This window comes from Sus scrofa, chromosome 14 (assembly GCF_054392235.1).
Source record: "Sus scrofa isolate SSC_HxYL_T2T_F1_AM1 chromosome 14, Sscrofa_HxYL_maternal_Yorkshire_Landrace_v2.0, whole genome shotgun sequence".
Taxonomy (NCBI): Eukaryota; Metazoa; Chordata; class Mammalia; order Artiodactyla; family Suidae; genus Sus; species Sus scrofa.
In genome coordinates, this window is record NC_139396.1 from 82715523 (window position 1) to 82727056 (window position 11534).

The 11534-nt window shown below is 48.4% G+C and overlaps 1 protein-coding gene across 1 annotated transcript; it reads right to left on the minus strand.

Annotated features, from left to right (window-relative positions):
* Nucleotides 1–582: 582 nt before the first annotated feature.
* On the minus strand, nucleotides 583–11297 carry RHOU (ras homolog family member U). The gene is made up of 3 exons (XM_021072737.2): nucleotides 10824–11297; nucleotides 9200–9258; nucleotides 583–3809 (listed from the first exon to the last, which is right to left on the minus strand). Exons 1-3 carry the CDS (start codon nucleotides 11083–11085, stop codon nucleotides 3354–3356), a joined length of 777 nt encoding a protein of 258 aa, XP_020928396.1. The 5' UTR covers nucleotides 11086–11297; the 3' UTR covers nucleotides 583–3353.
* Nucleotides 11298–11534: the final 237 nt, after the last annotated feature.

Consider the following 11534-nt stretch of genomic DNA (forward strand, 5'->3'; position numbering starts at 1 on the left):
GATGGGCCGTGGTTTTAGTTACTCTCTGCCCAGTTTTCTAGTCCATTGCCGTTGACCAGTGGGTACAAAAAGTCATTGCCTGGCATCAGAGCAACATGGGGAATGAGGTAGACAGGTATGCCCTTCACTAGATGACCAGGAGTGCTGTCCACCCCTCTGGAGATCAGAACCCTGAGCCCTGCTGGTCTTCACTGTAAAGCTAGTGGGGCTGGTGGCACCTCCCACGGCCACCATGGACCTTGGACATTTACCCTACATGTGCTCCTGTGCTCTCACCCAGGGCTCCGACAGCCTGGGGAAAAACTGAGGTCCATCAAGTGACCTCAGTGTCACCATACACTCAGTACTGCTCTGAGCCTGGCATCTGGCTCCAAAAACAGGGCTCCTTCCAACACACCAGGGGGCTCCAGCACAAGACACATTGTGGAGGCAGAGTCGGAGGGTGCACATGTCAGACACAATGACCAGGCATCAAATGATGGCTGGGGGTACATCCCTGGTACCCCTAAGGGCCTGCTTCTCCACATGGCAGAACTTCTATTCACTCCCAGAGAAATTCTTTGGTAGAAAAGGCAAGTGCAGTTATAGCTATAGGTCAGAATTTATTTCACACCACCTCACGGACAGCATCGTCAAGGACAGCGTTCAGCCCAACACCACTTATGCTTGAAAATAGAAAAGGACACCTTGGTAAGGCACCAGGTAACGACAATCTGGGGCAAAGACCTTGTCTCAACTGGGCTTGTGTGAGAGCTGGGTAGTTTCCTGGAAGTTTGTCAAGCACAGAGGACAATGAGAACAACTTACAGAAGGTTCATTTCCACGTACATGGCGAAAAGAGGTAACTGTTTTGCAGGATACCGTGTTTTTAAATTACGACTGGCCTACACTGCAGGAGTCACCCTACAGTGGCATTTTCCAAAGAACAGCTCTTAGAAACTCTCCTCTGTGATGCCGAGCTGTGAGTTTAACAATGTTTGAGCTTTGAAGCAAACTGAATTTATATTTAACTCAAACACACTTTAAAAAAATTTTCTGCCCAATTCTCTATTTGCACAAAGAAGTAAAAATGAAGGAAAATGTTGAGTACAATTGCACCTTTCTATTTTATAAATTCGGCAGCATATTAAAAATGGTTGCATTTAAATGTCAACCTCTAGATGTTTAGCACTCATGGTACAGGTTGTATCATCTGGGTTAAAAATAAAACATGTGAGTAAAGCTCCAGAACTGGGCCACACAGGTGCTCTTCAGAGACCCTGGTCCACTGGTGGCCCTGAAGGTGGACAAGGCTGAAGTCCCCTGTGGGACTTCAGAGAGAGGCCCCATATGCTGCCACATGTACAAAATTTCTTTCAAGTTTTATGTTCAGTCTTAAAAATTAACTTGCTTTTTACTCCATGATATTTGCTTAATATCAAAATCCTGTTTGCAGTGACTTTCCAGCCAAATAATGCTCCTGCCCCATCTCCACGCCAAGGTGGACATAGCCCAGTGTGGTAGGTAAGCCAGCCATCACGTTCAAATGCATTTCATTAGGTCCGTTTGGGGCATTTCCACAAAGGAAGTAATTTTATTTACTCTGGAGGGTAACTAAACACTTCAGAAACTATGGTGGCAATTTTAATGTACTGGAAAATAAATAGCGAACAGTATGTCTTCCAGTTTTTAAACAAAGAAAAAATTAACTAATTTTATTTACTAACAGAAATCAAAGAAGCCCCTAACCCTAAGTATAACCTGATCATTTACTTTTTCTATAAAGAAGTACAAACTGGATTTTTTTTAAATATAAAGAGGACAACAGAGGACCCACAGAAAGATAAACTTTCTATCTGCTGGCTCTACACAGGTTTTCTCAGCTACTGACTGATTTTGGTAGATGTGCTTCAGCACTGCAAGCTTGACATTACAATTCCATGTATTAGGCTACCTTTTGGCATCTCAGAAGCATATCCATCCCAGAGGAAAACTATTCTCCTGACATGGTGCGTTTTTCCTCTAGAACAGTAAGCCCTAAAAACTGCACACGAATATTTCACAAATATGTGGTTTTCTGACTGTTCTGATCCCCTGACACGCAGTGCTGGTCTCTGCCGCCAGCTCCATGAAAGGCATCTGTGGATTTAATGGGTTGTTTTAACAGGTTTCAAGAGGCATTAAGAACAGGTTCTAAGAGACACATTTTGTTTTAACATGGTCTCAAAAATGCGTGAAGATATGCTTAAAATTATACCTCAGGTATAACCAAAAAGAGATCTGTTCCAAAAAGTGTTAACAAAAAGAGGAAGCCAAGCTTCCCTCACATCAGTTTCTGTGGGCATGCTTTTTCCCTTTAAGTGTTTAAAAGTCTAAATCAGCAGCAAGAACAGTCATATATATGTGTGTGTGTATATATAAAGAAGTATATTTTGGCTGATATAAGAAAACAAGTACATTTTGTGTTCCCCAAACATCTGCCTGCTAGAGGCCTTGCGGGAGCATTCACTTCCCTGCAGATGGGGCCAGTGAAGGCTAGAAGTTTAGAAATGATGGGTCTCCTTGGTGCTCTCATTACAGAGGTTTAGGCGGTTTGGCTCACGGGAACGGACAGCAAACATCACACCCTGATCTCAACATGAATCACTCCCTAAAAAAAAAACAGGGCTACTGGCATCACTTTCTATGCTCCACATGGCATCATGGCCATGTTTACACAGTCTCAGGGTGAAAAATCCCAATCAACAACTTCTCCTCTTTGGTCTACACAGTGCCATAGTCAGTGGGATGTTTTTGGTTGAGTGGGATGTTTCAATCTGAAGCCACTGGGTATAAGCAGATAAGACAAGTGACTGGTTTGAGGTTTTATAGGCAGAGGGCTCTCATGTTTCTTTTCTCAGATTTTTGCTCCTTAAAAAAGCAGGGGAAAGGATGAGGTTTCAAGGCTAGGACTTACTCTTACCCCAGCTGGCACTCTGCGTGAAGCAGCCCTTAATCACGGGATGGCCGACCACACCATCTCCTCCTCTCTGTCTTCGGTGCATTATCACACAGCACAATTTCACTCCTGACATCCAGATCTGAGGTGTCTTTTTCATATCAGATATAAATTAATCCAAAAGTCTAGAGCTCTAAATTCTGTCAGGACAAACACTTAACTTACTTCAAAGTATCTTGCATAAGAATCTCATTCCTAAGCTCAAACAAATGAGAAAATCAAAGGCAAGAAAGGGTGCACGCACTGTAGCACCTCCTATAACACACAGACACACATGTCCTCTATACAGGTTCTACACGGTAAAGGAGTCAATTCAGCTAATGGAGCCCCTAGTGCCGATTTCATCCCAAAACGGCCATCCGGGTCCCCACCAGCATCATACGAAGCAGCAGTACTTCTCCCACCAGGACTTGGACAGGGTCTTCATTTTGTCCGGAGTTCTGCTCTTGGACTTCTTTGGCTGTTGCTGAGAGTCCGAGTACTGAATGCCCGTGACGATGGCTGCATCAAAGACCTCTTTGAGGTTCTTCTGAGTCAAAGCCGAGCACTCGACGTAGGAGGCAGCCTTGATCTCCTCCGCACACAGCTTGGCTGCCTCCTCGGGCACTGGCTTCTCTTTGCATTTGTCCAGCTCGATGAGGACTTTGACATCTTCTCTGAGGTCTGACTGCGTCCCCACGAGGATGATGGGGGCCCGGGGACAGTGGCACCGAATCTCTGGCACCCATTTCTCGCTGACATTCTGGAAGGAGGAGGGGCTCACGACGCTGAAGCACAGGAGGAAGACATCGGCGTTGGTGTAGCAAAGAGGTCTGAGCTTGTCAAACTCATCCTGCAACCGGGACAAGCACCCAAATGTTACCTCACAGTAATTCTCATCAGCAACACACAGTGTGAACATTCCTGGGAAAGAGCCTGGCAGGTAACAGAAAGCCCACAAGTCAGGGGAGGAGGAGCTGGCATCTGAGAAAGGACCCTGTTGCCAAATGGGGCTGCGCAGCCCCCCAAACCTGCCAAATGTGCTTGGCGTCTTTCTTCATGCTCATGACCCACTAGCAAACTTCCATAGCAAAAGTCCTGAAATTAGATGGATTTTAAAACTTTCTCGGAGTTCCCATTTTCGTGCAGCAGAAACCGAATCTGACTAGGAAACATGAGGCTGCGGGTTTGATCCCCAGCCTCGCTCAGTGGGTTAGGGATCCAGTGTTACCCTGAGCTGTGATGTAGGTCACAGATGTGGCTCGGATCTGATGGTGCTGTGGCTGTGGCGTAGGCCGGCAGCTACAGCTCCGATTGGACCCCTAGCCTGGGAACCTCCATATGCCGTGGGTGCGGCCCTAAAAAGCAAAAATAAATGAAATGAAATGAAATAAAATAAAATAAAGTAAAACTTTCTCTAGCCTTCAGCCCAGAGTAACCCAGAATTACTCCTTCAGCTCTAGTTACTTCGCCACACTGATCCCAGGCCTCTGCTCTAACCCCCGTGAAGCCCAGTCTCTTAACTCAGCTTGTCTGTAAGAAGCCAGCCCTGCCATCCTCACAACAGCTCTGAGCCGCACCCATCTCACCCCATCTGTGCTGTGCACACACAGGGCACACTCAGGTGAATCAGACACAGGCCTGGAGCTGAGACCTCTGGGAGGCCACTCTCACAGCAGCCCAGAAACTATGTGCCTCTCATTGTCACTTACAACACCAGTTGATACATTCTCACACTTGCTGGATATACCTCTTTCTTCCTGCTTCACATTCTATGTCTCCCTCTTTCTTTTCTCTCACTTTCCCTCTCCACTAATCCCAGAGGCCTTCGCACATGATACATTGGGAAGATAAAGGACCAGAGAAAGGGTGTACCCCCTGCCCCACTTCTGAGGTTTAGACAACTGGATAGAATGAGATGGAGTTGATTATATAAACCAACCACCAAGCCTCTCAGTGCTGGCTGAGCTCACTCACTTAACAGAGATGCATGTGGGACACCAGGCACTGTCCAGCCCAGGGGATGTGGCCAGGAAGACAGACATGTCCCCAAGTCTGTGTTTCATTTTATCAAACACCCTAGGAGTTCCCTGCAGTACCATACTTAGCTGACTGAAAGCTTTTACCTTTTACTCAACTTTCTCCTAGGAAAATATTTAAATTATCTCATTCCTTTTTTTTTTTTTTTTTTTTTTTTTGGTCTTTTTAGAGCTGCACTCATGGCATATGGAGGTTCCCAGGCTGTGGGCTGAATTGGAGCTGTAGCCACCTGACTGCACCACAGCCACAGCAATGCTGGATCTGAGATGAGTTTGTGACCTACACCACAGCTCGTGGCAACACTGGATCTTTAACCCACCGAGCAAGGCCAGGGATTGAACCTGTGTCCTCATGAATACTAGTCAGATTTGTTTCCGCTGAGCCATGACAGAAAATCTGTCACTCCTTTTTTTTTTTTTTTAACTTTTTTTGGCTGCACCCATATCTAAGTTCCAGGGCCAGGTATCAAATCTGAGCCACAGCTGTGACCTACACTGCAACTGTAACACTGGATCCTTTAACGCATTATGCCAGGCCAGGGGTTGAGCCCTTGCCTCCGCAGCAACCTGAGCTGCCACAGAGACAATGCCAGCTCTTTAACCCCCTGTACCACACTGGGAACTCCTCATTCCTCTTTTAAATTTCAACCACCCTCAGCTGTAACATGACATAATTTCCCAGCGGCAAGAAAAACGTAAATGTCACTAGGTTTTTGTTGCTCAGTTGGCATACTCAGATTATTTACAAACTCTTATTTATATATGCATTATTCTACATCCGGTCTTTTTATCTGAGTGCACTTTCTTCATCTGAGGCTCCACAGTTCAGCTTGTGGGACAACAACAAAGTGACAATGTTGAAGTCGACCAACTAAATACTTAAGAAGGAATATGGCATCTCACAAGGTGAGTACCACTTCACTTCTCTGTCTTCTATACAGAAAAGTTAAAAAGAAAAAAAAAAAGACTTGGGTTTCTTACTGCCAACTTTGTGCTGAAAGAATAAACACAGAATCCTAACCAGGTGGCCCAGCCCCAAAGATCTTTTAATGAAACGCTCCCTCTGTTCTCAGAGGCCTGAAAGGAAGAAGCACAAAACAGTGTAAAGTCAGCACCCCCCCCGCCCCCCCCCCTCACTGCCCCTCAATGCTGGAAGGCATCACACTTGGCTGTGCCCTGGAATCTGGGGTTGCATTACCAATAAAAAGAAAGGCAAGCACAGGGCTGGGCCCCGTGACAGGAGTCCACAGACCTCTCGAGGTTCTGGCTTAGGGACTCGGGAAACAGGGCAGACATTAAACCCCTCTGCTCACTGCCTGACCAGAAACCTTAGATATTTGCTGAAACAAGTGCAACACACATACATGTGATGAGGCCAACTGGAATGTACCCTCCAGGAAACATGTTCTGAGGCCCAGAGATTTGCATGCGACTCTGAGATGGTGCAGAGATTCAGGGCCAGTCTGGCTGGAGAGCAGTGTTGGTCAAGCTTCAATCAGACTTTTTCTTTTCTTTTTTTTTAAGAGCAAAGATTTTCCCAAGTGCTTCCTGAGTCAAAAGGCTGAAGAGTTTTCAGCTGCTATTGGCAAGGCTACAGTGCACTGCTCCCGTTTCAGGGAGGGTGCTTTCTCTACAGCAAAGGTAGGTTTCTTCAAGGCCTCCATGTGATGGAATTTCACTTGAGTAAGATGGTAAGTCTAGCGTTAAAAACTCCTCCTCACATCTCATATACTCACTGAGACCCCAACAGGAAACCCCAAGGCACAAGAAGCAATTTCTAGCTACTCATCCAGCCAGCAGAGCGCTATGCTTGCTCTCAGGGGCTATGTGAAACGTGAGTCTGGTCCCCAGGCTACGCTACCTGTGTTCACATTCCCGGGAGTTTAGAATGGAGGTGGCTCGAGTCAGTTTATCCACGAGGCCACCATGAGGACTGCCTGGAGGGGGGGTTGCCACTGGCTGGGACGATGCCAAGGAAATATGCTAACCCAAGTCCCTTAAAAAGTAGTTGATCAGATCTGGAGTAAGGAGGGCAGAAAAGGATGCCATCTTGACCAGCTTTGCTGATGGTCAAAACAAATACTAATTGATACTTTAGAAGCAGAGGACAAGCTACTTTTATCTTACCAGCTGTGTATTTTTTATAACTAATTTCTGAATTTGATTTTCTACAAATCTATAGAAGGCGGCTACACAATAAAGCATACTTTACTAACCAGAACATCCATCAAGAAATACAGTGAATCTCAATGAAAACACTGCTGGGAGACTAGAAGAATAATTTCCAAATAAACCAAAGCTTATCAACTTGCACCAGAATCATTTTATTTCCCTAATGATAAACTTTTTTCATGAAAATATTTATAAAATGATTCTTTTGATTCTTTGACTTTGAAACAGATCATACTTGAGAAAAATCAAACTCTGATAATTCAGGATCATTCCTACAAAGTTCTTCTGGTAAAAATCCCATTCCTCTTTCAAAACTGCTCAGAGATTTCCCCCCAGGTCTATCCATCCTGCCCCTCCAGCTGAAGTTGCCTTATTCTTTCTGTAACTTCTTTCTCAAGTTCTACTAACTGGTTCGTCTTCCCTACAGACTGTAAATCTGCTGATGGACAGACCCATGACTGAAGTTTGCATCCCTCAGGACCTAACACTCCATCCATTTACTGATCCATTCTACAAACCATGATTAAACCCCAGGATGTGCAGGCACTGAGGGGGCATTAGGCAGAGAACCCCAGCCCTGAAAGCTGTGTCTGCCAGGAAAACCAAGGCCTGACAGGCAACCCTTTAGGGAGGGCATGGCCACGTGCTCTCTCTAAAGGGTCTCAGAGAAGCGTGCAGTTTGGTGCCTTATGTTTTCCTGCCTTCTGTCTTATTCTTAGGCTGTTTAGCTGCCACTTCTTGCTCCAGGGGGGAGCCCTCTGTTTATTGAGGTGCTACCCAACCCTCATTTTCAAGATCAGAAAATCTGACCCTAAGTAGGAAAAACATTCTCACTTTATACAAAACAATTAAGCTTTAATTATAAATAGCAGCAGGGCACCCTGAAAGATTAAGTATTAGAAGACCCTGTGTTCTTTGATTTTTCTTTTTCACAGACTGGTGGGTTGTTTCTGATCCTGGTAAAAGTGAGGGCTAAGGAGCCCCAGTAGAAGGGCAAAGACAGAACAGAAGAGGTGGGGCTATGACAAGCCATTGTGACCATCACCACACTGACATTCAGCTGGGGACTGGGTCACCCAGTCGTGTCACCTCGAGGTTTGAGAAATAAAGCCCTGAATTTGCGGTCCTGGAGCAGGTAAGTGACCTGGAAGCCCTGATTTGAATGAGGCACTTGGGGACTCATTCTAGAAAGCCAGCTGCTTCTTAAATGCACGTGGTCATGTGATACCTCAAGTGAAATGGGCACTCTTACCTGCCAAGGAAGTACCCCCACACTTTCATGAATTCCAGCAAGCATTGGAGGGACTACATGCTTATTAACTGTCACTTTGGCAAACTCAAGAGATAGCACCCAGGGTTCTCACAGAGCACAGTGAGAACTCCGTGACGTGGGCACTGTGCGGGGGACTAGGGCCCCTGGAGCTCTCTGGGGACACTCCAAAGGGGACTTCACATGGGTTCTCCCCATCATCCCCCGGCTGTCTCCTCCAAGTGGCTGGCCCTCAAGACCAGAATAAATTCAGAAAGACCAAGTTCCAGCTCATTCATCCCTCTAGCTTAGGTCATCCTGGGCCACTGCACCTCTGCTTCAATGGCTGGGGGTGCCCTAGTGAGTCCAACCACACCTGGGAGGGGAAATAGTAACAGCTACTGACATAAGCTCCATCCTTTTCTTGAGTACGTTTCTTAAGTATTTGGCTTGTTTGGCCTTTAATAATTATATCACCAACTTACTTGGAGAAATGATTACAAAGCATCATTGATCATTTTTAATAAAAACCAGAAAGTAAATAAGATCAGAAACTCCCCTAAGATAAGAACTGCTCTTGACCCCATTTTCCCCTGTCCTGCCCACACAAAGTTGGGCCAAACCCTCTTTTATTAGTGCGGCGCCATCTCCCCCCACCCCACCCTCTGAGAGGGGCCAAAGAAAGGGGTGGGGCTTTAGAACGGCCCAGTTATGGGGCTGTTACTTGAAGGTCTTTCAAAGGCCATTTCCTTGTCCAGCACTGAGCAGTGATGTGATACTGACCTGTCCTGCGGTGTCACAGAGCTGGAGTCTCACAGGCCGCCCATCCACAGACACCACAGCTTAAAAATAAGAACAAAATGACTATCAGGGGGTGTCTTTTAACTCTCTTCAGAAGAAAAATAGTTTTAGCTTGCATGACCATTCTTACTCTAAACCTTCAGCTCCTACTCTGGATCCCTTAGCCAGCTCAAGGCTTACCTAAAACAAGGAGACCCCATGGAGGCACTTCTCTGTACAAATCTCCATTGTCACAGAGGAGGCAGCAAAGCTCAGAGCCTTTAACAACATCCCAGAAGGGCCTGCGCTTTCCTCCCAGACCTAGAAGACGTATTTTCTTGTTGCACTTGTTTAAAAGAACTTAAAAACAACACTGGGGGGTAATTGGGAACTTAGAACTTTGCAGTTCTAAGTCAGTGGAAAACCTCACGAATACTTCTGTTTTCCCTTGGGAAACGCTGGGCATCTTTGGGGTTTATCATAAAAGTGTAGCTTTTTTGAGAACATGTGCAAACACAGGCTGCCAGTGTTGTCCTGTTTATAAGAGGCCTCTGCTTATCTCTTCATGTCAGCTCAAAGAGAGGATTAAGAGAGAAAAGGAAAGAAAGCCATGGCCACCTTTCCACTGGGAAGAGGTGACTGGGGAGGGGCCTGCATCAGGATACTGCTCTGAGGTCTTTATGTGAGTGAAGCACTCAGCTTCCTTTCAATGCAACTTTCTAAATTGTTTATATAAATGTTTATACCAGTCAGTTGGGAGGGAAAAAAGAAAGAAAAAAAAAAAAAAAAAAAGCACAATATCATTTAGGTGGGAAACCCACCAGCACAGCACTGTTTTTACTTAGGGGAACTTCCAGGTGGATGAAAGCAAGACCTTGCCACTGTGACTTTCTAAAACATCAGGAAACTTTTAAGAGCAAGAGAAAGTGTTTCAGACTGGTGTCTGTAGATTTTAACTTTTTCTTAAATTTCATAAAGACTTGAAAAACCAGTGTTAAGGATTCCTTTATCTTCGTAGATACCAAACCAAGTATCATAGCATCCTGTACAGAGAAGCGAGCAGCCTAATTAGATAGCGAAAAGATACCAATAGTCAGAAACACAGTCAATCGGGGAGGTGGAAGCGAGGGAAGTGGGGGTGAGGTTCTGAGGAGAGAAATGTTTACTCTCCAGCTTTAATCCAGACCTCAGCCTTTCCAGGACCCCTAGTGCCATTTCCACCAAATCCATTCTCTTCCTTCGTCTCCGCTGCTCTTTAAAGTGACGACGCTGCCTGGTAAGGGAGCCACTGACAGAAAAGGATGGACCCTCAGGGCCACAGGTAATGGCACCTGCGCGTCACCTTCTGATCGAAACTGCAGCAGCGCCAGCAACATCGACCTGACGCAACTTCTAGCCGCAGGAAACTGACCAGGCCACCTGGGCGCGACCTGTGAGGTCCCGCCTTCTGCTCCTAAATGGCGAGGCGCCCTCCAGTCCTCGTGCCCGGGTTCGGGCTCCGGGTTCGGGTTCCGGCTTCCCCGCGGTCCCCCCATTTGCCCCGCGCGGTCCCGGCCCCGAAGCTCGGGAATCGTCCGCTTCCTCTCTGGGCCGGCCCCGCGCCGCCCATGCCCCCCGCCCCGCTCACCCGAGAAGTTGTCAAAGGCGGTAGGGATGTACTCGGTGGGGTAGCCGTTGGTGGTGTAGCTCACCACCAGACTCGTCTTGCCCACCGCGCCGTCGCCGACCAGCACGCACTTGACGCCGCGCCCCTCGCTGCCGCCCGGGCGCCCTCGGCCCCCCGGCACCCCGGGCCCGCGCGCCCCGCGCCCCCCGCGCTCCCGGCGGGGCGGCACGGGCGGCGCTTCGCAGCGGCCCGGGAACGCTGGGTCCCCCTGCTGCGGGGGCATCGGCCCGCTCCCGCCGCCGGAGGAGCTGTCACCGACTGGAGCGAGAGCCGCAGCTCCGGGCCGCGCGGCTCCAGACAAAGGCGGCCGGGCGGGTCGCTGCGGGGCTGGGACTCGGGCGGCGCCGGCTCCGCTCCGCGGCCGAGGACTGCGGGCCGAGCGGCGCGGAGCCCGGGCGCGATGTCTCCTCCCGGCTGCCTGGCGACACTGCGCGCGGGGGCGGGCGCCAAGGGAGGAGGCGGGGCCGCCGGCCACTCGGTCCCCGCGCCGGGCCCACAGCGCCCCCAGCCTGCGCGCCCGGCCCCTGCACCCGTGCGGGAGCCGAGCGTGCGGGGGCGGGGCTGCAGCCTCAGGCCGAGGGCCCGTGGCACCCGCGGTGAGGACCCGGACACCCGCTGGGGGCGGCGCGGACGGGAGTACCGGCCGAGAGCTGCTTCTCCAGACGCACGGAA